Below are 24,548 nucleotides of genomic sequence, written 5' to 3'. Positions count from 1 at the left end.
GCTGCGTCCCTTTCTCTCTCGTGGTGCCCTGTTCTTCCTCCTCCCTGCCATTAATTGCTTAGCGATTGCTGATGCAATTAAAACAAGATGTGTCTGCAGTCTCTGCGCTCGCCTCCCTCCTCCGGGGTCTTCCTCTGCCTGCGTGCGAGGAGGGTGGGAGCTGCTGGCTCGGGAAAGCAGCTCTGGTGTCCGTGTTGGCTGGCTCCTGCCTGCAGCGTTGGGCAGCAGCCGCACGGTCCTCCCAGAGCAGGGAAAGTGGCAGAGCCGGGGCTGGAGCAGGGGTGTCTCTCCTGGCCCAAGAAGGTGGCTGTTTGACTCTTGCTGCCTCTGAGGATGCAAACAAGCTGGAGCGGAGGCTGGTTGGCTTCTTGCAGCTGACGTCTAATGGAAAATGTGTATTTTCCTTTGCTTGGGGACCAGGGTTTGGTTTCTAAGTGCGATGTTGTATGCGTCAGCCTGATGAAGTGCTGGGCAAAGCCTCCAAGGTTGGAGAAGACCTATGTGGGGGAAACAGAAGGTGGGGAGGCCACCCCTTTGCTTTTTTTGGGTGGTCTCCATGCTCCAGAGCATCCTCCCGCTCTCCAACTGTGGTGCACATTCTCCCGCGGCCCTGGTATGGTCATGAAATGCTGGAGCTTAAACCCTGAGCTGGGCTTGGCCCCTGGGAGGACTGTGGCACTGGTGGTCCCATCATGGCCGTATCCGGACTGGAAAGCACGTAGCATTGGATGGGCCAAGGCAGGACTCGTGGAGGAGGGTGGGAGAGTGGTCAGGCAGAGTGAGTTTTAGTAGAAGGGTGGGATATGCAGCTGCTTGTGCTGTGATGGCTGGTAGAAACACTCCCAAGGCAGCAGAAGTAGGGGCACCTCTAAGTCTTGTGTTTCCAGCTCCAGAGCGGCCTTTGGTTTAACGCGTGCATGAGGTTTGCATGGGTCAGCGCCTCGCCAGCAGAGCCAGGGCTGGCTGCACTCTTCCTCTTGCCTCTGGGGCGTCTCGCAGCTTCCAGGCTGAGGTTGTGATGACTGATGGGTGCGACATCTTGTGGGGTTGGGGATCATTTGTGCAGCAGCAAAAGCTGGGTGACTGATGAGTCATGGTCTCTTGGCTTTCAAGGGAAGAAGAGTGACAGCCATGGACCATGGGAGATGCTCTGCTAAAGGAGCAGGACCCTGTCTCAGTAATGTCTGAGGACAGCAGCTGCAGAGGCTGCTGGCATGGAGGCCGGAGAGGGCACAGAAGACATTTGCTCCGCTCTGGGTGGGACGGGAGGTTGCTAATATAACGGAGAAAGGCTTTTCTCCTCCACTAGTCTGCATCCCACATCTCTCCCTGCTTGCGTAGCTCTGCCAAAGGCAGTGTCCCCTGGCGTGACTCCAACTGGGCGCCCTCCTCTCTGTCTCTGAAACCTTGTGTGTCTTCTGGTCTCTTCACTTGCTCCTTCTGGAAATCTGTGCTGCTCCTCCAGCACTGCCCGTTGGCTTTGGTGTGTTGCTTTGGCTTTTTTCGTCCTTATTTGTGTTCCTTTGGTTACTGTTACCTTATTCAGGGACGTTCTTCAGATCCCCTTCTCCATCGTGTCCGTGGTGGTGTTCCTCCATGCGAAGGGAATAATTTCTTGGCTTTTTACCAAGTTTCAGCTCTAATCCTGTTGAATACCTCCCAGCCCCTGGTCTTTTCCTAGTCCCCATCCAGCTTTGCTAAGGCTTTCATCCCTGCAGCCATCACCTTTCTTCTCTGAGGCAGTGCCGTTCAAACGCCAGTGTTTTGTCTTCAGTCTCCATGGCCAAGAAGCATCTCTTGGATCTGACATATCGGCCGTGCCCCTCTCCTTTCCTGGCAGTCTCTGCTGCCATGCATGTTTGATCCCTTGAGCAGAGGCCTCCCCGGCTTCGGGTCTGGGGCGGCATGGCCTCTCCAAAATGCTGTGCTTTGCTTCCTAACTCTTCCCCCCCCCCCCCCGGCTGTACTTCTGCTTTTGTGGTGGGAGTGGGTTGGGTTGGCCAAGGACTGTGTCCTTGGGTTGTGCCATTGGGCTGCATTGTGTTGGATGCCCTTGGGGAGCTCCTTGGTGCATGAGCTACATGATATTATTTAGGGGATGTGGCCACGGCATCTGCTGCGGAGAGGAGCTTGGCGATGTTCAGGCAGGCGCTGGGGCGTCACCTTCTGCCTCTTCTTGACAAAAGCCACCATCAGGTGCAGATGTTGGCAGAAACCCAGAGTGATGGGTGGTGAGGGCAAGGAGGGCTTTTGCTGCCCCACACTACTCTAAACATGGGAGTTGCCCCAAACAGCTGTCTGTCCATCCGCCTCTTGCCTTCGTGTGTACCTTCCTGCCCGCTCCCAGGGTGTCCTACAGTTACGCAAAGCCGTGCCGCTCCCTGGCCAGTGCCCTTCCTCATAGCCCTGACCTGGGGCAGCCCTGCTGTCTGCAGGCAAGCAGCCCATTAGCATGCTCTGGCATCCTGGAGCTGCTAGTGGGCACATTGGGGACCTTCTCCCTCAGTCCAAATGATGTCTCATATGATTATTGTCAACAAAAAGCTGTTATTCCTTTCCATCAGGTACAAGGCAAGAGCAGATGAGTGTGTACAGACACGCCATCTCCGTGTTTTCAAGAGAGATGGTGTGATTAAAGGTCAGATGGATTTATTCCAGGCAGAAATGCATTTCTGCTTCTTCAGGCTGAAGTAGAGGTATCTGAAGCTGTTGGCCTACCATTGCAGTAGTCCTGTAGCTTCCAGTGTAAGCTCTGGAAGACTATCCCATTGGTAATGGGGAATCCTCTCTTACAGGTTGCCGTTGGGTCACGACACCGATCCAGGACAGGCATGTGACAGTCCATTCTTGAGATGGACTCTGGTATCCTGCCTTGTCCCACTTGCCTTGGTTTTGTATTTTTGGGTTTCCCCAAGAACCGGGACTTGAAAAAAAAACAAACACCCCACCTCTAATTAGGAATCAAAGACCAAAAAACACCGGGACTGGCTTCCCGAGGAGCCTGGGAATGTGGTGCTGTAGGGTAGCAGGGTCCCTGTATGATAAGGACATCCTTTTTATGGAAGCGACCAGAAGGATGACTTGAACAGCATGTGATGTGAACCCATGGCCTCCAGGCCAGCTCTGAACCCTCAGCATTTCTTGGGGCAAGAGGACTTTTTAATTGTCCCTCGAAGCCAACCATTGGGCATGGAAAGCCCTGGGGGGCAGATGAGGGCTCCCTGATCCCTTCCCACCTCTCATCAAGGCAGGAGGGGAGGATGGGGGAAATGGAAACGCGCAGCCAGCAGGTAATTAACCCCAGCGCTTGCTCCTTGTTAACTTCTTTTGCCTTGGAAGAGCTCTCCGCAGCTGGGAACCTCCGCGTGCAGGCGTTGGGGTGCTCAGTAGCTGTGGTGGGCTTCCCTCGCTGAACCCGTGGCTGCTTTCCCAGGCCAACTGGGGTGCTCGGGGTGCAGCATCAGCACTCCCTGATCCTGCCAAGGACTCCCTCTTATTTATGCCCTCCTTGCTGGGCTTAAAAACCCTCCAGGCTCTGGCTTACAACTCTGTTGCATCTTTCCAAACAGGACTTGTGTACTCCTCCACGGGTTGCCTGTTCTAGCTGAGAGCACCGTGATCCCTGTCGGCCCCAGGGGAACGGTTGATTTTTAATGATGGGTGTCCCGAGCTCGGAGCCACGGTGGCCAGCAAAGCCTGATAAGCGGCAGGGCACCTCGAGCGTGGCGTCCTTGGTGCTAAAATGCCCGCATTTATTATTATTCTTCTGCTCTTTTTCATGATGTTAGGATTGTTCTGCCTTAGCTGGCTGTTAATTTGAAGAATCAACTAAATTTCAATGGGGCGGGGAATAAAATCGGTGAAGATCTGGGCTTGCTTACGGTGGGTCTATCTAGCAGCATCTTTGCTTTATTTTAGGGGTGCTAGCTAAAAATCCAGTGTGTTGGTTGAAGGTAACCTTGGCTGGCTTTCAGCTCTGCTGCTGCCCTGACCCGTGTGCTCGCCAGCCCCAGCATCTTGTTTTTGCACACGTATGTGCAAAAGGTGCTGCTGGGTGGAAAGAGGCACAGCGGCTGCTGCTGTCGTACGGTGTTTTTTCAGTGGTGACTGTTTTCCTTCTCATTTCAAAACAAGTGTTGGGCTTTGTTTCATGGCGAAGGGGGGCGATTTCTCGTTAGCTGGAATTTGGTGACCCGTGGGTATCCCTGCATGCAGCCTGAGAAACGTGAGGTTAGAGGCTAAAAACCTTCCTGGAGCTTAATTGGGCTGGAAGAAAGCTTCAGCCATGGGTGGTGTCGGCATCCCCTTTGGTGTGGGGGCTTATTTGGATTTCAGATACAAGCTCTTCCCCTCACTACGGTCCGGAGGAGCCGGTGAAGCAGCCACTTGAAGCTATTTTTCTATTTTTACATTGAGTGCTCTCAAGGAGGAGCGTGCCTGCAGGCGGCATAGTCCTGTGATGCGAATCGTGAAGCTCCTCTCCCTGAGATGTGCTGAAAGCCCCCAGCCTGGCTCCACCGCTCTCCGGCTGGTGGGTAGCCTGCAGGTGATGAGTTATGGTCTGGCTCAGCTCTAGCTCGTCTCCTCTTCTCCCTGGCTGCTCAGCTTCCCTGCGAGTGATTGATCCTCTGCAGTCGTGCTGCTCGACTGCCGGCGGCTGTTGGTTGTCAGCACAAAACCCACTGGGTGAGACCTTCAGGCATCGCAGCCCAGCTGTGTCCAGCATCTGGGGCACCGGCTCGCGGCAGTGCCGGCGGCATGGGATTTGCAGGGCACCGCGGTTGACGCAAGGGCATCTTTTTGGCAAGGGCAGTGCAGGAGATACTGGACCCAAGATGAATGCCCGGAGCTTGACTCGTGCTGCACAGGGAGGTTGGTGGGAGCGGAGGTGCCTCGCTTGACACCGTCATGCTCGGGGTGTTACAGATGGGCAGCATTGGATGCTGCAGCTCCGAGCGAAGCTGTGGTTATCGAGTCGGTGGGTACAAACCAGACTTACACTGCAGGAGGGTTCATCAGCAAAGCCTGGCTCGGGGTGGGATGTTCCCCCCGGCATGGCAAAGCCCGCACTCCTGGGGCAGAGCCTGGCTCGGTTCACCCGCCTCCTGACAAATGCTTTTGATCGGACCAGGGACACCGAGAGGTATTTGAGCTGAAGAAGGGAGAGCTGCTTTTCACCTCCGAGGCTGGAATTAAAATCCAGAGTGATGGTAGGTGATGGGAGTCCGCTGGTTCATGTGCAAAGCTTGTTCCTCCTCCTCTTGCGACTCATCGGTAGAGATTTCATAGTAATGCGAGCACGTGTCGTGCTGCTTTGGGGTTGGCGGGTGTGACTGGACACCATTCTGCTTGGGGGTTAGAGAGACAGCGGCTTGATTTCAATAACTACAAAAACCTTGGGAACTGGTTTGAAAAACTTTCTATCAAAATTGCTGTGTCCTGCAGGCACTGATGCCTGCGTGTTCGCGGCGGAAGCTGATGGACACGGGTGCAAGCCATCGCTGGAGGGATTGGAGAGAGCACAGCATGTATCAGCCAGAATAGGAGTGTTGGCTTGTGCCGCTTTAAAAATAGCATGTTTGAAAAAATTTGCTGGAAAGCTGAGATTTGGGGAGTGGAGGGAGACGCAGTATTTGTGGGACCCAGCACAAGAAGTGAAGACGTTTGTCATCCCCCTTCTTAGTGTGAGGTTTCTGTCTTGTGTGCCGGGCAGACAGAGGCACTTACTCGACAAGTGACGCTGGGAGCTGCTCCTCCGGATGGGAGTCCCCAAAGGGCAGCACCGTGCTCGTCCCTGCTCTGCGGCCACCTTGTATGGGACACGTGTGGTGACGCCCTCCTCTTGCTTGCCCACATCCTCGCATATCGTGTGATTGGGCTTATTTCTTGCTCGCTCCCCTCCTATAATCTCCCCATCAGGCCATTGGACAGAGATGGCTTTGTGTCTGGAAACCACCAGGATCTCTCCTGGCAACTTGAGCAAAACCTACAAAGGAGATGAGAGCTAAGCAGGCAGCTTCCTAAACGTGCAGCCTGCAAGGGCTGGGACGTGAAAATCATACCAAAATAGGTCTTTAATATTAAATAGATGGAAGGAAGATGTCTCCTCTTGCCTGAGGGATAAATAGATCTGAAACTCCTCCTAGACTTTGCTGCTTATCGCATCCGAAATACGTGTATCTTGCCCTGGAATTGAGCCTCTCCAGGAGCTGCAAATACCCGGCTACAATGCGTGCATAAACTGCTCCTGCTTTTGCGGCGTGTGCAGCGTGCCGGCAAGTCTCTGAATGCAGCGCCCAATGGATGGATTTGCTTCTTTTCCCCCAAATCCATAGCTGCGTGCACCCTGCGGTCGGACAGGGCAATGAGACGTGATGCTTCTCAGCATGCCACCAAGGCAAGTGTCAAAGCTGGCTGCGGTCCCCTGGTGCCCTCAAAGCGATGGTCCCCCGGTGCTAGATCTCCAGGAGCTGTGCAGGTGGCTCAGGACGTGCATCCTGCCTCACAGAGACCTCGTGTCATCTCCTTCCCCACCACCCCTTCCCCAAGCAAATTTTCTAGGTACAAGTGCTGAGCACACAGCTTGGCTTCTCCTGCCTTGGAGACAAGAGTCCACGAGACCTTCAAGACCAAATGTTGTTTGTGGCCACAGGCTATTGGGTTTCTCGCACAGGAGAAGTGCTTAGAAAATACTCCAGCTCGCCGACTGCTGTTTGTAGGTAGACCAACGCGATGAGAGAAGGATTTTTTTTTTCTTACCTGCTTGGCCATGAACCTCCTGGTCCAGCCATAGAGGTAGACTTCTGTGCTGAAGCTGCTCTCTCATCACAGCGATGCTTGTTATCATGGTTGCAATGTGGAAGAGCCTCAGGAGAAGATAACCCTTCCAAAATTTGGTCAGCCTGAGATTTGCTGGTGCCTCGTTTGAACTTGGGCAAATCCAAAACTGCTGCGTATTGGCTCTCTGTGGAAGGACGAGGACCACTGCCGTGTATTGGGAGTGCCGTGAATGTGGCTGTTGGTGATTCAGAGCCTGACATGGGGGGATCTGGGGTGACAGCAGCACTTGGGTGCTGAGGGGGTGCCATGGGGAGTGATGTGGGTGGCTTGTGGTACTGATGGAGGGACATGGGGAAGGAGGAGAGCAGGGGAAGGATGAAGGATTTTCCCACTTGGAAAATACTGGTATGCTTAGGAAAAATTTCACTGCTGGGGAGCTGCGGCCAACATCTTGCTTAAATGTCCCCATCCTTGATTCATCCCATTCCTTCTTGCTGTCACCCTCTGCATCACCCTGGGTAATTCCTCTCCCCCATGCATTTGTAGATTGTGACTGTGTCCCCACGTAGCTGTCACTGAACGAAGTTATCTGTATTTAGCTCTTTTAATCTCCTCTTCCAAACCAATCCCATCCCTTCAGCCTCCTTGTTATTTTTGTTCCTTTTCTCTGAACTTCCTCCAGTTTGTCGATATCCTTTTTGGTCATGAGATGCTCAGAGCTGAGCGCAATTGCTGTTCTCCTGAGAAGAGCCATCAGGGCAAAACTATTAAATTCCCCCTTCTCTGATACTGTGTCCAAACTGAATCGGGGTTGAGAGAGGCGAGGGCGGTTTGGTGTAGATGCGGCTGAGCAAAGTACTGTTTGCTGCTCCTGGCTCTGCCTCCAGGTCTCTTTTGCAAGCTGGTCTCAGCGCATTAGTACCTGGTTTCCCGGTGGCTATGGAAGATAGGACAAGTGTAACTGTGCTAGCTTGGTGACACCACTTCGTGCCTCTGTGCCACCTCTGTGCTTAGGGGAACCTCTAGGTCATGTTACATGGACCAAGACCAAGAGGATAGATTTAGGTTGAGCATAAGGAAGAAATGTTTTATGATGAGAGTGCTGAAACACTGGAAGGGATTGCCCAGAGAAGTTGTGGATGCCCCATGGTTGGAAGTGTTCAAGGTGAGGTTGGATGGAGCTTTGAGCAACCTGATCTAGTGGAAGATGTCCCTGCCCACAGCATTCAATGATGCTAAGATAGCATCTTGGAGATGATCCCCTTCTAGATCATCAGAAGGACCACCTCGGGGTAATGCTTGACTGACTTACTAATGTCTGTAATTCTGTATCCCTACCGCTTCTCTTGCATGGTGACTCCAGGTGTGACTGACACTTGCTTTTGGACCCATTTGCATCCTTTGGATGCTGGGAGATGCAAGCCAATGCTGTAGTTCTGGCTGTGGTGAAAGGTACAGCTACCCCCATGCCACATTTACAGCTTGGTTGATGAAAACTCCTGCAAGTTAAGCCCATCTTTCACCCCACACTCTGTCTGTTCTTTCTAGGCTCTTCTCTGAAAACACAGGGGCCCTTTTTCACATCATCTCTTGTGCTTTATCAGATGTAAAAGTTGATTTCTTAGCAGGGTGATAAAACCGCATCTGTGCACGCGGTTGTGTGGTCCATCATGGGTTCTTTGGCTTGGCAGCAACAGCAGAGTGGTTGCGGTGGCTTGCGGGCTGGGCTTTGTCCCTTCTCACCTGGGAACGGGCGCTAGCAATGCAGTTGCTCTGGATACTGGGATTGATGGGAAGAAAGGTGGTCTTTCCTTTCCACCACTAGACCGTGCACCCAGCAAGCAGAGAAACCCATCCTAGATGAGGCAGGTTGGAGCCTGGCTCATTTTTGCTGCAAGTCTTGGATCCGTGTCCTCCTCTCTAAATTTACTACAGTTCAATTTTATACCGAAATTGATAGTAAATCCTGAGCTGTCTCTCCTCTGGTGGACTTGTATATACTGCAGCTTTCCAAAGAGAACAACTTTGCACAAGACATTGTGCGTGGATGGGCATCATTAATTAATTAAATGATTTTTTTTATTAATGCTCCAGGTTTGCACACTGGTGTGTGTGTGTGCTTGCGTGGCCGTGCCCTGATGCGAATTGCTGGGGGCCCAGCAGCCACAGCGTCCGGGTGTTGGAGGTTTAGACTTGCAAGACCGAGGTGGAGAAAAATTGGGAGGAAAAAATGAAGAAAAGGGTGACCCAGGCAGGTGGAGCTGTGCCATTTCCTAGCTGACAGCTGAGCTGCTGTGCCAGCTTCTCATGCTCAGCCCTGACCTACCAAGCGTCTGCCTTGGCTTGTGGTCCTTGGTTGCTAATCCTGGTCAAGGTTTATTGGTAACTCTTGGGTTCTCATCGTCTCCAGAGGTCCTGTTTTCAGTCTTTTTTATAGTGCACAGTAAATCGGGAATACCATGTTTTTCTGGCCTTTTCGAAGGTGGTGGAGGAGTCGGGTATCCTCTGAGAAGGACCTGGCCCAGGGTGTTTGCATGGGGACCTCTAACTGCAGTGGGAACCTGCTGTCTAGGGCTTGTGCTGGTGTGTACCTGGCATGCCGATGCTTGCAGTAGGAACTTCAGTTCAAGCATAATATCTTTCTCCTTAAAGACAGGGATCAACTGCTTTCTTTATAGCCTCCTGGCAGTTACAGGATTACCCACGCTTACTGGCTGACCTGTTGATCTGCCTAAATGGAGATGCCAAGCTCTGTAATATGTTCTTTGTCCCTAGAGCTGCTTGGGTGATGGGTCGTTGCTGGATGAACCTGTGGCCCTGGTGCTCAGGATCCTGGCCAGGGTGCTCTGTAGCACAAGACAGACCCCGTAAGTCTCGTTGCCCGCCAGGGAGTTGGCAGGGTTAAAGCATCTTGCCATAAAGATGCTGCTTTTTCGTGTGCTTTCCCTTGCCTGCTTCGCAGATTTGGGTTTTAGGGTTGTCTCCAGCTTGGCTGTTTGCAGTCTCTGCATCCTTTGGCCAGGTTTTGTGTAGCCAGGGGTTATCAGCGGGCTTTTAGCGGTGGCTGGAGCTGCATCACACCACAGCAAGTGGTTTGTGAAAGGCCTCCTGGATTTATATCCTGCTTCCAGGAGATTGACACACTGAGGCGCTCGTGAAACCTTTTATGTTGCTCCTTTGCCTGCTCTAATGTGCTGGTCAAAGAGTGCTGGCATTAACGGTGGCCATTTGAGCGCTGCTTGAGTTTGGGCGTGAATTTCACATGGTCCAAGGAAGAAAATGTGTCTGCCTCGCTGTCATCATGGCTTTGGTCCTCTTGCTTCTAGTCTTACCTATGTAAGCATCTTTTAGTGGGAACAGACCAGAAAATGAATGTGGGGGTAGTTGGTTGAGAGCGGCTGGGGAATGGCAGCTGGAGGAGCCTGGTGTAGATGGACATCATGAGCTGGGCGGGTTTCAGGGATTCAGAGAGCTGCCTTCTGCAAGAAGGTTGAGTGCAGGGCTGGGACCTTGCTGGGGGGCCAGTTCCTGTGGAACAGATGACGGCCTCCAGCCCAGAAAGCAAAAAGAAGATGACATGTACGTTTCTGAAGGGAGGCAGTGAAGAGCTGGGCTGCACCGGTGGTTGAGAAGGTCCCAGGAAAGGGGCCTGCTGTGTCCCCCATGGAGGGGAAGGATCCTTTTTCTGCTTGGGTAGAGTTGCCTGGTTGTTTTGTTGGGTTTGGGGGAAAGAAAATAAATAAAAGCAAGACTTTGCCCCATGGTGGTTCTTCCACTTAGCATCCTGGCTTGAAGGACACATGGCTGGTGTTGGCGGTGCAGGGAATGCTGGAGGCAGGGCAGCAATGTAAGAAGCCAACCACGCATCAGCGATGTTGGCCATGTTGACAGGAAGGTGGGCATGGGATGGGGGGGTTCTTAATGTGAGACCTGGCTTCCCAGTGGGAAACCACTTGCCGTCGTCAGAGCTTTCCTGTTTGGACAGCACTGCCGGAGGTGAAGATGACTCTGATGACCAGGAGCAGCCTCTGCACCACAGCAGCAGAAGTGCTGAAGAAGGGGCCAAAGGCTGGGTTGGTCAGTATGAAGGATGCTTGCAGCCACCTGCATTCGGGCTCCGTGTTTCCGACCATCCCTGCCCTCCCTTGACCCAGGCACATCTCTAGTGCTTTCCTGCATGGGATCTTTCCCCTTTTCACCACCAACCAAGCCACTTTGCATTTTAATTCAATAAAGGAGGTAAGCCTGGTGCAGCCACTCTGGGGGATATTGGTTGTTGGTGGTAGGTGAACTGAGACCCCAACAGCATGTCCTCAGTCAACTGGTGGGACCGATGCACGGAGGTCCCAGCTTGGATTTCTTCTTTCCCATGTCTCTCGCTCACATCAACTGTCCCCTTTCATCGCTGCTCTTCGCTACCTCTCTCCTACCAGAGACACCTTTTTTCCACTTCCCCCTTCCTAGAGCAGATCCGATAGTCTTGTAAGTGGTTGGAGCAGGTGACTTGGTGCCAGCACGTCTGTCTTCGATACTATTCCTGGCTTTATTGAAGACGTGGTAATATGCAAGACTGTGCCTCTGTGGAGTCTGCTTCCTCTTGATCTCGACGTGCTGCAAGTGCTGAGATAAGACTGGTGTTCAAGCAGGAATTTTATTCCCCTCTCTGCTGGAGAGCAGTGGTCCTGGGAGAGAAAGCGGCTCATTGGAGGTTGTGCTGGGTAATATTTGAATTTCTCCAGCAGCGTGCCTGGGGTTGATATGCATACAACTGTCTGGATCACCTGGGAGCAGCGTTTGGATCAGTCCCTCATTGAGGGTTTGGTGGGAGGTTGTACCTGCAGTGTTACCAGATGGGCTGTCGTGCCCCGATATACCCGTTACTGCAACTAGGTCTGTTTTCAACGGTGCTGGCGGCGGGGCCGTGAGCTTCGTGCAGAAGTCCTCGTCCAGACTTTGGGTTTTTGTGGCGTGCTCACATGCAGCCGGGGCAGGCTTCCCCAGCTGGGTCCACCCCAAAATGCTCAGAAAACGATGAGTCTGGGTTTGAAAAGCGCCTGCCGACCCCAGCCGGCATGCCGCGTTGTGCTGGCTGTTTGGCCACCATCTCCTCCTGCCATTCTGCAGGGACTTGCCGGCCAGGGAAGGGGTTTGCATGGATGGAGGCAAAGCCCCTCCCCGCAGGGGACAGCTGGACCTTGGAGCTGGGATGTGGGTGCTTGGCATGTCTGGGAGAGGACACGCAGGCAGCCTTTTGTAGGCAGAGCCTTCCCGTCACACCGTGCTGTTAACGGCCTCGTGGCTGAGAGATGCCGTGAATCTCAAGGAGGTGTCTGGGGGGGGGAGGGGACAAGCCGCCAAGGAGCGTGGGGGGGAATTGGCCTCTCCTGGTTTGGTTTTGGGGAGACGGTGAGAGTCCTGGGTGGCAGAGCCAGTCCAGACTGTCTGGGTGTGCGCTCACCGTCTCCCTCCCAGTCTGCCGTGCAGCCTGGGCCTGGCTTTACCTGCTGGCTCCCAAGGGCAAGCTGCATCATCCGAGGAGGGAAATTGGGACTGCTGCTCCTTAAAAATCCTTAGTTCCCATCCAAATTGCCTGGCTCTTCTGGTGGTGGCACTGGCCACGAGGTCCCACACTCGCTTGTCCTCTCTGCAGAGTGAATTCGGGGAGTGCGATGCTGGGCCTGCTCCACTCTGCGGCATGTGGAAGCATTAATCCTTCCTCATTGCCCCCCTTCTTGCTAGAGGGGGCTGTTGGAAATGATGATCCTCCTTTTTTCTTGGACCAGCTGCCCTGATGTCCTGTGGGCTTGGATTTGCCGACTAAGAAACCCAATGTCCTCTGTGAGCACGTTCCCGTAGAAATAACTGGCTGCTTTTATTTAAGCTGGTGTTTTTCCAGGGAAGGGAAACTTTCTTCTAAAACAGGTTTCTTTTTTTACATCTTGATGTCAGCCACCTCAGCCTCCAGCTAGCAAGAGGGAAGAGCAATGGCAACAGTGTTGGGATCGGTGCCCCAGACCACACTCCCGTCTCCATCCTTGGACCTGACCCTTGTGCCACGATTATTTCCCTGCGCGCGGGGTTTTGTTGGAAGCTCTTGTTGGCTACTTTCTTGCCCAGGGTCCAGACAAATCCAGCCAGCAAACAGTCAGGGTTCATTGCCACCTGTGCTACTCGGGGAGGGGGTCTTCTGGAGCCTCCTCCATGCTGCCTGGGGTTGCGTGCCTCTAGTGTGTCGGGATGTTGTTGCTGGGGGACGTGACCGGGAGCTCTGGGCGAGTCTGTTGGAGCTTATTGAGCAATGCTTGCAAGTAGATTCAAGATTGAATCGTAGGCGTGGTGGGCACCAGTGCCAACAAAGGGATTTGTCTTCAGGCTCTGCATACCCAGCTTTGGGGTTCAGACTGGAGAAGACTTCGGTTCCTCTTTGAAATCCTTGCTGAGGTCACCGATGGTGGGGGAGAGGCACCTTGGGTGCTGTGGTTTTGAGATGCCCACCAAAGATCCTCATCAACTGGACGGGTCTGCTCTCTGGTTATCTCTCTTCAAGGAGTTGGAAGCTCATGTTTCCAGGTCCTGCTCTGAAAAAGCAAAGCTGTTGGGGATGTGGTGACCGAGCAGGATGAGAATGACAACATCAAAGCTCCCAAACGTTGGGCTGAGCCATGCAGTGATGTGGGAAGCGTTGGCTGCAGCCTCGTGCAATGCTCCTGCGATGGAGCAGTTTTGGTGCACGTTTTGTTTCCTGGCATATGGCAGCTAAGAGTTTGTGACCAGTATCCAGGCTCCCCCTTGGCTTTTGTTGTCTATCTGCGTTTGCAGGAGTTGAAGGACCCTTCTAGATGAGAAAAATGGGCCACCATGCTGCGTAGCTCGTTAACTTGGGGATACGCTGGAAGCCTAGCACCGTCTCAGATGCATCAGTGGTCTCACACTGACCACTGCAAGGTCCTCGCTGACAAACAGGGTGCAGCTCTGTGGGTGCTCTACACCATGTGGTTGTTGCACCCTCTCTGTCCTTGTTAGATGTACCACAAATCTCTCTGCTGGTTGCTCTTCTCTGGGTTTTTGGCGTCCCTGTTGGCTTTTATTGCTGAAAAATGCACTTTTCTTGCCTGGTTGACTTTGATTATTGGGAGCAAACCAAAATACTCCTAAATATGAGTGGGTGGTCTGGGTGGTTTAGGGGTTGGCATCAAAATTAGTACAGTGCTTTTATTTTTGTTGTGCCCTCTTCTTTTTCTCCCATTAGTTAATTGCTGCTGTGAAGTCCCCTTAACGGTGACTGATGTTAACGAAGCCACGCTGGCATAGCTCTAAGATGGCAGGAATTGCTTTGTGCGCATCTCCCCATGCCAGCACCTACTGCCGCGCTTCCCTGCACGTGGGACCCCGTCCCGCCTTCGAGCGAGGGCTATGACGAGGGGTAGGTTTTAATTACCCACCCGGAGCCCTTTCCCCAGGACCGGCATTGCGTGGCGCCGTCGGCATCGCCCCAGACTCTCGGTGGATTTGCTTTTTCCCCATTGAGCAGCACTTGTGCTGGCCACCGCCTGGGCTTGGCTCCGTTCCACTTCTGTCCTCGGCGGTGGTGAAAGCATGTTCCTCGTGATGGGAAAGCCTCCGCGAGAAACACAAAGGGCTTTCATTAGAGGAGGCAGCAGCGGGCGGATGCGGGCGGCCGGTGCCAGTACGGGGAAGCTTCACCCCGTCTAACTCTTGTGGAGGGGCTGCTGGAAACATATAAGCTCCCTCCAGCAGTGAGCGCGTAGCGGCTGTGTTTGCCCTTGCCAGCATTTAATCTTAGAGCCTACCCAGAAAGGAAAAAGAAATAAATTTTCCTTCTGCAAAGGGGATTTAGCGCCCAGAAGTGTTAAGTGATTTGCCTGGGGTGTGGTGGGGAGCGTGCATCAGAGCTGGGAGCCAGGAGGGTGCAGGGCTTGCTTTGGGGAGCCGGAGATCTCCTCTAGCTCAATCCTTGCTAGCTGGAGGAGATGCAAAAGCCACTGCTCGAGGGTATGAGCGCTGCCCAGTGGCCCGGATGCCAGCATCTCCCTTGGCTTCTGGCCCAGCGGAGGGAGCAGTGGGTGCCTGCCGATGGTGCGAGCGGCCGGCAGAGCCGCCCCGGCTCCCCCCAGCCGTCCTGCAGCCACCAGGGTGAATCTCCTGACCTTGCTCGGTAAAGCCGGAGGATGAAAAGCCGTGGCACAAGGAGATAAGACACACACGAGGGGGGGCCTGAATTCAGGGATTGATCCATCTGCCTCTTCCTCCGGTATGGCTTTCGGCTTTTTTTGGACGTATCCCAGCAAGGCAGCTCCATTCCTGCCCTCACCCTTGGAGAGCCACCCTGGCCTTTTTATTTTGCTCTTGAGCTTCGGGTGAGGGAACAGGAGAGCCGCCTCATCTCCCCATGGTTGCTAAACAAGGCTCTATTTGTTCCAGTGCAGGGTGAAATATGAAATCCCATCAAGCCGCCTCTCTTATTAGAGGGATCTCAGCGAGCTGCTTATTATGCACCGTGGCGTAATGCAGATTACGAATGTGACCGGGCGATAATTAGCAGAGCTGGAACTGTAATTAAACGCTCCTGTGCTGCGCTGTGGTTTCTGTCGCAAAGTGGAAGGAAGCTGAACGGTTTCAAAACCCGCAGGTCCTTGGCGTGCACATGCGGCTGCTGCTCCCGGGGCGATGGGGGTGAGCGCTCCCCATCACTGCCTGGGCTTTTGCTGCTGCCCACCAAAATCTAGCAGTCCTGCCTGGTTCCTCTCTAGCTGTTACATTGCTGGGGACTTGCTTTTGGTTTGCAAAACGTGGTGTTGAGGAGCTGTTTGCTTTCTTGAGCCCCTTCAAAGGATCCTTGTGCTTCCTTTGAGCATCTTTCTGGATCTGCCGAGATGCGCAGGATGAGGTTGCGGTATTTTGGGGGGGTGATTTGCCTGTGGGGGCACAGGCCTCCTCTCCAGCAGGCTTGGTGGGGGCAGGGGTATGCAAAAAAAAAACCCCTTCTCAAATCCCACGGGATGCAGCTGGGGCACCGCCTCGGAGGCGAGCGGCGATGGAGAGCTGGGGATGGGCTCCTGGGGGAGAGCTGGTCCTGCTGGTGGGAGGTTGGAGGCAGTGCATGGGGAAAAGAGCTGTGGAGCATGAGCTGTGCTGCCGGCAGAGAGGATCTTGTGGTCCAGCTACTGCTGGACCAGCCACCTCCAGGCCATCTTTAATGCTTAGTGGAGGGGATGCACTTTGAGCCGTCCGGAGGGAGGACAGACGCAGGAGGGCAAGGAGAGGACTGCAGGCATGTGGGCAGAAGGTGCTCTGTGGTGTTCTGCTGGAAGAGCAAATACACTTGCCCTGGCAGAGCGAGAAGATCTCCGAGTTCTTTGTGGGGGTCACATTCATGTCCCCCACCGGCAGCCACTCCTGTGGGAGCAGGCAGAAGCCACTGGGCAGATGTGATCTGCTCCTCTCTGCTCCTCTGCCTAGAGATTTGCACCTTCTCTGGTTGCGGATGGTGTTTGTGTCGCTGAGGATGCTGCAAGGCATTGTGGGGTCCTGAGTAGACGGGGAGATGGGATGCTCCAGCCAACTCGCTGCAGTTGTGGGCACCATACTGTGTGGGGCAGGCGAGGTTGGACGTGCAAACTTCTGCTGGGGTTATTTGTCTTGCTTAAAGGATGGAGGCACATGAGCAATAAAGTGAGCAGATAATTTTGATGGCTGGTCAAGACCAGGATGCTAGCTCAGGGTGGGAGTCAGACCGTTTGGTGACTGTCAGCAATATTGGCCAAGGAGAGCCAGCAGTGAGGTTGGAAGTGGTCGTGGGCTGGTGTCCGTGTCCACTCTTGGTGACCAGCAAGCTTGGCCTCTCCAGGGTTATAATAATCTCTCCTCAGCAGAGGCTTAGGAGGACATCTCTCAGAGTAGTGCTAGATGCTCTAGAGGGATCTTCCCCTGCTTGGCACCGAAACCCAGGTCAGGACTGGCTGATGATTTGATTTAGTCTCCTCAGTCTGCTTCTGTTTTGAGGTTGCTCAGTATCTTACCAAGATCATAAACCATAAAGAGAAGAGGTCTGAGCAGAGGATGAGCAGCTAGCCCCAAAACTGCTGCAAATCCTTGCGAGCCAAGGTGAGGGGATGACTGACTACGACTGGCTTGGCTGACGAACCCTGAAGGACAGGAAGGTCTCCACCCTACCCTTCCCTTGGCCAGCAGCAAAATCAGCCCGTCAGCTGTCCCTCTCCTAACACTGCTGTAATCTGCTAGCGTGGCAGAGTGTCCGAGGACCTTGGCTTGTCAGCAACAGGGTGACTTGGCTGTGGTTTTCGCTTGGTGTGTTGGCTTGTTGGCTTTCCAAGCCTGGCTCTGGCAATGAGATGTGGTTTCCATGCGTAAGGAGAGCGTGATGGCTGCCGCTCAGTTGGCTCGGCCATCGGCCGGATCAGGCTGTGAAGTGGATGCTTGCGCAGAGAAGAGGGTTGTGGTCTGAACGCCTGCGTCTTCAGGTGGTCACAGGGTAGATTTGGGAGGAGGAGGATGTTGGTTTTCATGGGCGCTGGAGGGAGACCGCTACTTGTTTGTCCTGTCCTGCCAGTTGAGCAGAAGCCTGTGATTTTTTTTTTTTTTTTTCCTTCTAATGAGCCATCAGGTCCAAAGTCATAAACTGCATTAACATCTGAGCAATAGCCAAAAGGCATCCTGGCTGGGGATGATTACACTGGCAAAAGCTGTCGGAGAAGGAACTTGGCACAAACTCTTTGAAGCAGGAGAGCAGATATCTCCTGCGGAGGGACTTTTGGGTGTGATCTATATGACTACAAAGTGCTGGCTCTTCAGGGTTACGTGGGCATGGGCACTCCAGAGTGGGAGAGACCTGTGAGATCCTTGTTCTCTGACAGGGTGTGGGACTTGAACTGCCTGCTGGCACAGGCGTTGAGAAGGTGGCAGCCCTGGGCTTGAGGTTCTCCAGAATGTAGATGCCTGTTGATACTTGCTCTCCTTCCTGTATTCCTGGCGGTGACCGGCATGTTTCTCCTTCCTCACAGATGGAGTCTCCGGTCTCTACGCCTGCAGTGTTGCCCTTGCACCTCCTCGTCCCTGTCGTCAACAACGACATCTCGTCCCCTTGTGAGCAGATCATGGTACGCACCCGCTCGGTGGGAGTGAACACCTGTGATGTGGCCCTGGCCACCGAGCCCGAGTGCCTGGGCCCCTGCGAGCCCGGGACCAGCGTGAACCTGGAGGGCATTGTCTGGCAAGAGACGGAGGACGGTAAGTGTCACCGGAGAGCTTTTTGCTCTCCTCCAATGTCATTTTGGAGTTATGGCAATCCCTTCCTTCCTGCGTCCCTGCTGTGTTGCTTGTTGGCACATCCAGGGCTTTCCCCCCACCACCTGGGTGGTCAGGACACAGAGGAGCCCTTAATCTGTCCAGCAAAGGGAGTAATGGGCCAAAACTTGCGTCAGCCCAATGCGTTGTGCTATCCCCTTGTCCAGGCAGCGGATGAAAATCTAAGCTGCCATTTCTCTGCCTTTCTGCAAGAACTAACTTGTTCCGGAGGTGCCAGAGGAAAGGCCGTGCCAGCCTGCACGGGAACTCGATGGGGTTGACTTCGTTTCTGCTTGGCAACCCGCGGGTCTGTCACAAAAACGCTCAAACCCTGGGAGGTGGCAGAAATCTCCTGCTGGATTAAAAAACCCCAGCGGTGCTTTCAAAATCAGCTCGGCAGGAGATCAGGCTCTCATCTCTCTTGCCAAGCCAATCGAACCTTTTTTTTTCTGCTGGAGCTCGTCTCATCTGCGCGCAGCTTGGTTTGCTTTCCCAGGTCCTTTGATGGGTTTTCGTTGCTGTTGGGGCTCTGCCAAGTAACGCAGGGATGAATAGGTGGCTCAGTGGACCACGGCGAGCGCTGGAACCTGGCCTTCCCTCCAGCCTTGTTGGGATGCTGGAGGTTTCTGCTTTGGGAGGCTCAGGGTGAGCTCCTCATACTTGCGTCTGGCTTCGGCTGGGGTCTGGAAGCAGAAACAGAGCCCAGAAACACAAAGGTGAGAGAACAGTGCTGGTGGATGCCAGCTTGGTGATTCGCCTCGGCTGGGTAACCCAGAGCTCCTCTTGGACGTCTGTTCCCCTCTTCCATCCCCACTGCGTGTGGGGAACGAAGCCTTAATCCCCTGGCCGCTCCTCACTGTGACTGTCTTTATCTCCGATGGAAGCTGAACTGAAACCCGCATTCCCATGAGCTGCTGCCAGGGGGGTTCCCTCTGTGCTTTGGGAAGATGGGGATGGGCCCAATTTGCCTTTCCTCTCGCCCTACTAGGAAACTGGTTTTGAAACTGTGGCTGACGCAGGACCAAGTGCTGTGTTGGCCCCCGACGTGGAGCTGGTGACCGCTGAAATTGTTCCCGTTGGGAAAAGCATCGTGACCTGAGCTATTTGGGAAGAGAGGAGTGCATGGACCATGCTGGGGGAGACTGCTAGCTTGGGATGGGGGCCTCCACACTCCTCTACCCTCTGTGCTTCACCGTCCATTCAGTGTGGACAAACTCATGCAGATTGAGGCAGCTGGGAGCTGTAAGTGTGTTTTTTCTGCTGCTCTGAGGCAGAAAGACGCCACACGTTGTAAAATCAGACCCAAGGATCCTCTTCTTTGAGCTAGGCTTGCTGGTGGGGACAAGGAAACACAAAGCAGGGAGTGTTCAGGAGCCCTGCTCTGCGCACCCCAAGGCTGGGGGATCTGCCGGGGGGATCTGCTCAGAGGAAACCTGCGGAAGGTCTTCTGCTGAGCTACCGGTGCACTGGCACTGCTTGTTCAGTGTCTGCAAGGAGCTTGATTGCTTTACAAGATGCAGTACCTTCAGCTAGGGAAACTGAGGCACGGCTGGGCTGAGTGTTGGGACACGCGGCAGTGCAGAGGAGCATCAGCACCCCCCACTTTTGGGGCTGCACGCTAAGCCCCCTCCCACCTCCCGGTCCCCACCAGTGTGCCATTCTGGTGTGATTTCCCCTCAACCCAAAAGCCCCAGAGCTGCAGAGTTCGCTGAAAATCCCGGGACTGCTGGAGACCCCCTCGGGCAGCAGCGAAGCTGATGAGAGCTTGGACCTTGTAGGATTGAGGTGTTTTTTTTTTGTTTTGTTTTTGTTTTTTGTTGGGGGGTGGAAATCAGGAGAAGAGGCTCGTGGTGGGCAGAGGAGCCCAAGTGGCCATGCCAGAAGGGACATCCCCGAGGCAGAGAGCGCAAAAACATCCTCCCCCCCAAATCCTCATTGAGAGGTAGTGACGTGGGAACGGTTTCCGGTTGTCCTCCCTTTTCTCCTGCTCCTCACCCCACCGTGGAGCTCTGCAGCCCATCTGCCTGTCTGTCCGCATTACCCCTTGCTTCCGCAGGCACCGTTTCGGAGCATGCCTCGGAGGCACCCTGCGATTTCCCACAGCCTGGCTATTTTCAGTCTGCAGTAATTCGATGAACTCGCGCAAAGATCCTTCTCCGCTGGCTGCTGCTTGGTTGCCACCATCGGGAGTGATGACTTTTACGGCCAGCCTTGCAGAAGACAAAGCCCTAGCCGTTGGGGCAACAAGCTGTTGCCTTTGGTCGCTTCTGGTCTGCTGGGCACGTTGGCTCCTGTTGTAGCGGCATCTCTCATCCTCGAGTGAAAAGTCAGGGTGAAACCATCCCTATTTCCTGCCTGGCATCTCTCTCCTGCCTTCCCATTGTTGATGGGGGGGGGAGGGTCAAGGGCGATGCTGGAGGAGATGCTGGACCTGGCTGTCCAAAGCTGAAGCTGGTGAAACGTATTGGGATGCAGCAAGCATCATCCCTCACCTGAAGGATACAGGGGAGAAAGCTACACCAAGGGCATGTCTACAAATCCAAATGAGGTGCTTTCAAAACGATTGAGCGTGCCTGTGTGGCCGGAGAACATCCCCAAGATCTCCAGAGGGATCCCAGCACCTTCACCAAGAGGGATCCACCTCTCTCCCTGTTCCTTGTGATGCTGCAGCCTCGCTGGATGGCTCAGAAAGACCCCAGGACAGCAGGAGCAGCAGGATGGATCCTTACCCTCATGGGGCTGACGGATCCTGATGCGTGGATCCTGCCTGTTCCCACCAGGTTAATGAGAGCAGAGCTTAACTGCAAGAGATTTGGCGAAGCAGTTGGTTTGGAAAGCTCTTTCTCGCAGTGCTTGGCTTGCATCAAGCATCCTCTCCAGTGGTGGACAGGCGCTTCCTAGCTCGACTACAGCAGCCGCTTTCTCCCCAGGGGTGACATCCCTGAATCCCCTGGAGTGATTGGCACGGGGAGGTGCAGAATTATGGTTGCTCCCACTTATGTCCCGGCTTCCCGAGCAGAATGCTGTGGGCACTTCTGCGTCTCGGTGAGCACCCCCCGCCACTGGGCAGCATCGCGAGCGGTTGCCACCGAGCCTCTCGGGAGACAGGCACCTCTTCTTGGTGGCACGATGCCTCCTTGAAAATGGGATTTGTGTCCCTTAGACCACCACGGTAATTGCTCTGGCATGGACCTTTTTGCAAGCTGCTCTTCTCCCAGCTGCACGTTAACAGTGTCTGCCCCTGAAATGAGGGGATCTGCATTGCTCTGCGCACGCCGGCAAAAGCATATTTGGGCTCGGGCAGTTGCAAAATTTCCTTTCCCATGAGGCTGCGTAGAGGAAGGCAACGTGGTTCTTCGACCAGAACTCCCTTTATGTAGAAAATGGTTTTTGAGTTGGCTGTGGGGCTGCAAAATCGGGGAGAAGGGCTCTTAAAGCCAAAGCCCGGCAACACTGGAGCAACCTCAGAAGGACAAGCTGGAGCTGACTCCATCTGAGATGGGAGCGTGAAGCCCCACGACGTCCCTCCTGCCTCGAACACCGGCTTCGTCCTCTCCCACCTCTAGAAAACCTGTTGTGAGACCGCGATCGCTGCCAAAGGCATCCCGGCGGGCTCCCACCACCAAACATCTGGTGCCGGGCTCGTGGTCAGTCTGCTCCACCACTGTTCCAGGTTGGAGTCAGGCTGAGGTCTGGTCTTGCCAGCGGCAGGCACCAGTCGTATGTGCCCTCCCGTAGCCACGCTGGTGACACCGTCCCTTTGCCGAGCCCGTCTTGTGCAGGGAATGTGTTTTATTGAAACGCCTTTGCTGGGAGCAGCTGTCTTGGCAGTTCCCCTAATTCTGTTAGGTGTGATTTCAATCTGCAGGAACTATTAACTGATCTAATTATACCGGAAAGCATCACTCCGTTTGCTGCCTCGTTAGCTGCCGGGTCTCCTCCATGGAGCTGGTGTCACCTGGCTCGGAGCACATCACCTCCTTGCCTCCGCTTGCAGCGAGCGGACTGCGTCTTGGCACCATGCTGGTGCCGTTTGCAACTAAAACAAGCCGGTGTCTGACATGCAAACCCTCCGAGCAACGAGGATTGCGGTGTGGCAGCACCGCAGCAAACTCTCTCCGCATCCCTTTCTCCAGCTCCGTGCTGGAATGGCGGCGGCAGGTCACCGATGGCTGAGCTTTGCGCGCTCCAGGTGTTTGGATTGCACTTTTCAAACATCTCATGAGGGTACGATGGAGCATGCGCGTCCTTGGGGTCTGCAGATGCCAATGCGGATGTGTCCTTGCACGGAGCAGGAGAGAGGTGCAATAGGTTGGGAGAGGATGGGGAAGGTTTGAAGGGTGAGGGCAAAGACTGGAAGATTTTACCATAACCGTGAGGAAGCCTGACCCCAAATTTGATGGCTTTGCACTTTGAATGTGCTGCCTCGCTGTACCCGCAGCCTTCAGTTGCGACTCCGGTTGCTCTTTGCCTCTGGGGATGTTTTAGAAGGGGGATGTGGCAAGATTGCACTGCTTATGGGTGGACTTTGGGGCTTCAAAGGGGGCTGCACCATCCCCTGTGTGCATGCTCCGGTCTTCATAGCCGTGTGTACTCGAACTGGAGGTGAGTTTTTAAGGCTGATGCAGCAAGGGCGAGGAGCAGGAATATGGATTTCTTGTTTGCTTTAATGACATTTTCCAAAGTAACGAGCGGTTGTAAATCCCCTCCAAGGTTGCTGAGCCAACGCGCAGGCTCAACGCGCTCCTCTGAAGCCCCCTAAAGCCGTGACAATGCGGCTGTGACCGCTCTTATCTTCAGATCAGCAATCTGGCAGCTCGCTCCGGGTGGGAGCATCATCCGGCGCCGCTCGGTGACGGGGCATCTCATCTCCGGCGCCACGAGGGTTGCTGGTGTTTCTGGCTGCTGCCTTGCACCCTCCTCCCGTTTCACCGACGGATGGGGAGGCTGCAAACCCCCCCAAGCGCGGTGGCTGCTTGTGTGTCGCTGTAGAGAAGCAGAGCTTTATTATGCATCATTCCCCGGTGCTCCCCCGGCGCCACCGCTTCGTGTCTAATAACTGCTGGCTTGACAGTGCGGGGAGCTGGAGGAGAGCTAATGCACAGCTTATCGCTCTCGAAGCATCTGTCAGCTTTGTACGGAGGCTGTTTTATCAACAGGTGAGCAATATTCTGCTCCAGACAGGACTACTGCTCGCGTCCATCTCCCTAAGGCACGTCTGTAGCTGCCCCAGGTAATACCAGCTGGGGCTCCTGCTTCAGCTGCTGAGCGCTGGATTAAAGGGCTTGTTTACAAGGAGGCTCTCGAGCTGCAAGCTGCTCTGCCCTGCTTTCCTGGGAGCTAAATTGGACTCCTCTGCCTTCCTTCTCTGGGAGCATGAGGATGGAGGTCTGAGTTGCTCACAGGTGGCCCTGGGGTCTTGGTGCCGTGGCTGTGCTCTGCCTGGCCCTGCCAAGCCTTGAGAGGCACCAAGGTCCCCAAAATCCTGGAGGCATCTTCTGGGTGGGCTTCAGGCCACGGAGAGGGAGCTGTGGCCCCCGATCCCATGCGGGTGCTGGTCAGCATGAGCCGCAGTGGGATGGGCCGTCCTCTTGCAGGACGATGTCAGGACCTCACTCATAGTCACATCATCACTGTTACCAAAGGTGGACGCTTGTTGCGGGGTTTGGGCAGGAGCGTGGCAATCTGTTCATCAGGTCCTGGTGAACTAAATGTCCATCCCATGGGATCAGCAACAAGTGGTGCGACTCCCCACAGTCACTTTGGTCACCGGGACCCACAAGCACACCCTTGCTGGCTCCTTGTCCCTTGGCGTGACCCAAGCTGAAGGTTTTCCTGCTGCTTTTTCTGTCCTCCAAGGCCTCTCTCGTAGCCCTCCTGTCCCTTGGAAAGCAAGGTGTTAGAGGGCCAGTGACAGTAATCCACCATCCGAGCATCCACCTCTACGTGGTTTAATGGAAAGATCCCATCTCCCTCTGACCCTGCCTGGGAGACTGTATTGGGTTTACATGGCAAGGTTTTGGTAGGAGGGGGCTGCAGGGGTGGCTTCTGTGAGAAGACACCAGAAGCTGCCCCCATGTTGGACAGAGCCAGCTCCAGCCACCTCCAAGATGGACCTGTCGCTGGCCAAAGCTGAGCCCATCAGCGACGGTGGTAGCGCCTCTGTGATAACATATTTAAGAAAGGGTAAAAAACGCTGCGCAACAGCAGCTGGGAGAGAGAAGATGTGAGAGAGACAGCCCTGCAGACACCAGGGTCGGTGAAGAAGGAGGGGGAGGAGGTGCTCCAGGCGCCGGAGCAGAGATTCCCGTGCAGCCCGTGGTGAAGAGCATGGTGAGGCAGGCTGTCCCCCTGCAGCCCACAGAGGTCCATGGTGGAGCAGACATCCACCTGCAGCCTGCGGAGGACCCTGCAGCAGAGGCGGTGGATTGGCACCAAGGAGG

At 54.5% G+C, this 24,548-nt stretch overlaps 1 protein-coding gene across 1 annotated transcript in view; it reads left to right on the top strand.

Moving 5' to 3' along the window:
• The window catches only part of ZNF609 (zinc finger protein 609), a 57,764-nt gene that overhangs the window by 23,317 nt on the left and 9,899 nt on the right, over positions 1-24,548 (top strand). The window contains 1 exon segment of the mRNA XM_009323851.1: positions 17,823-18,048. Within this exon segment, the coding sequence (XP_009322126.1) occupies positions 17,823-18,048 (226 nt within the window).

The sequence above is a fragment of the Pygoscelis adeliae genome, unplaced genomic scaffold (assembly GCF_000699105.1).
Source record: "Pygoscelis adeliae isolate BGI_AS28 unplaced genomic scaffold, ASM69910v1 Scaffold365, whole genome shotgun sequence".
Taxonomy (NCBI): Eukaryota; Metazoa; Chordata; class Aves; order Sphenisciformes; family Spheniscidae; genus Pygoscelis; species Pygoscelis adeliae.
This window is presented reverse-complemented; position numbering and strand designations above follow the sequence as displayed.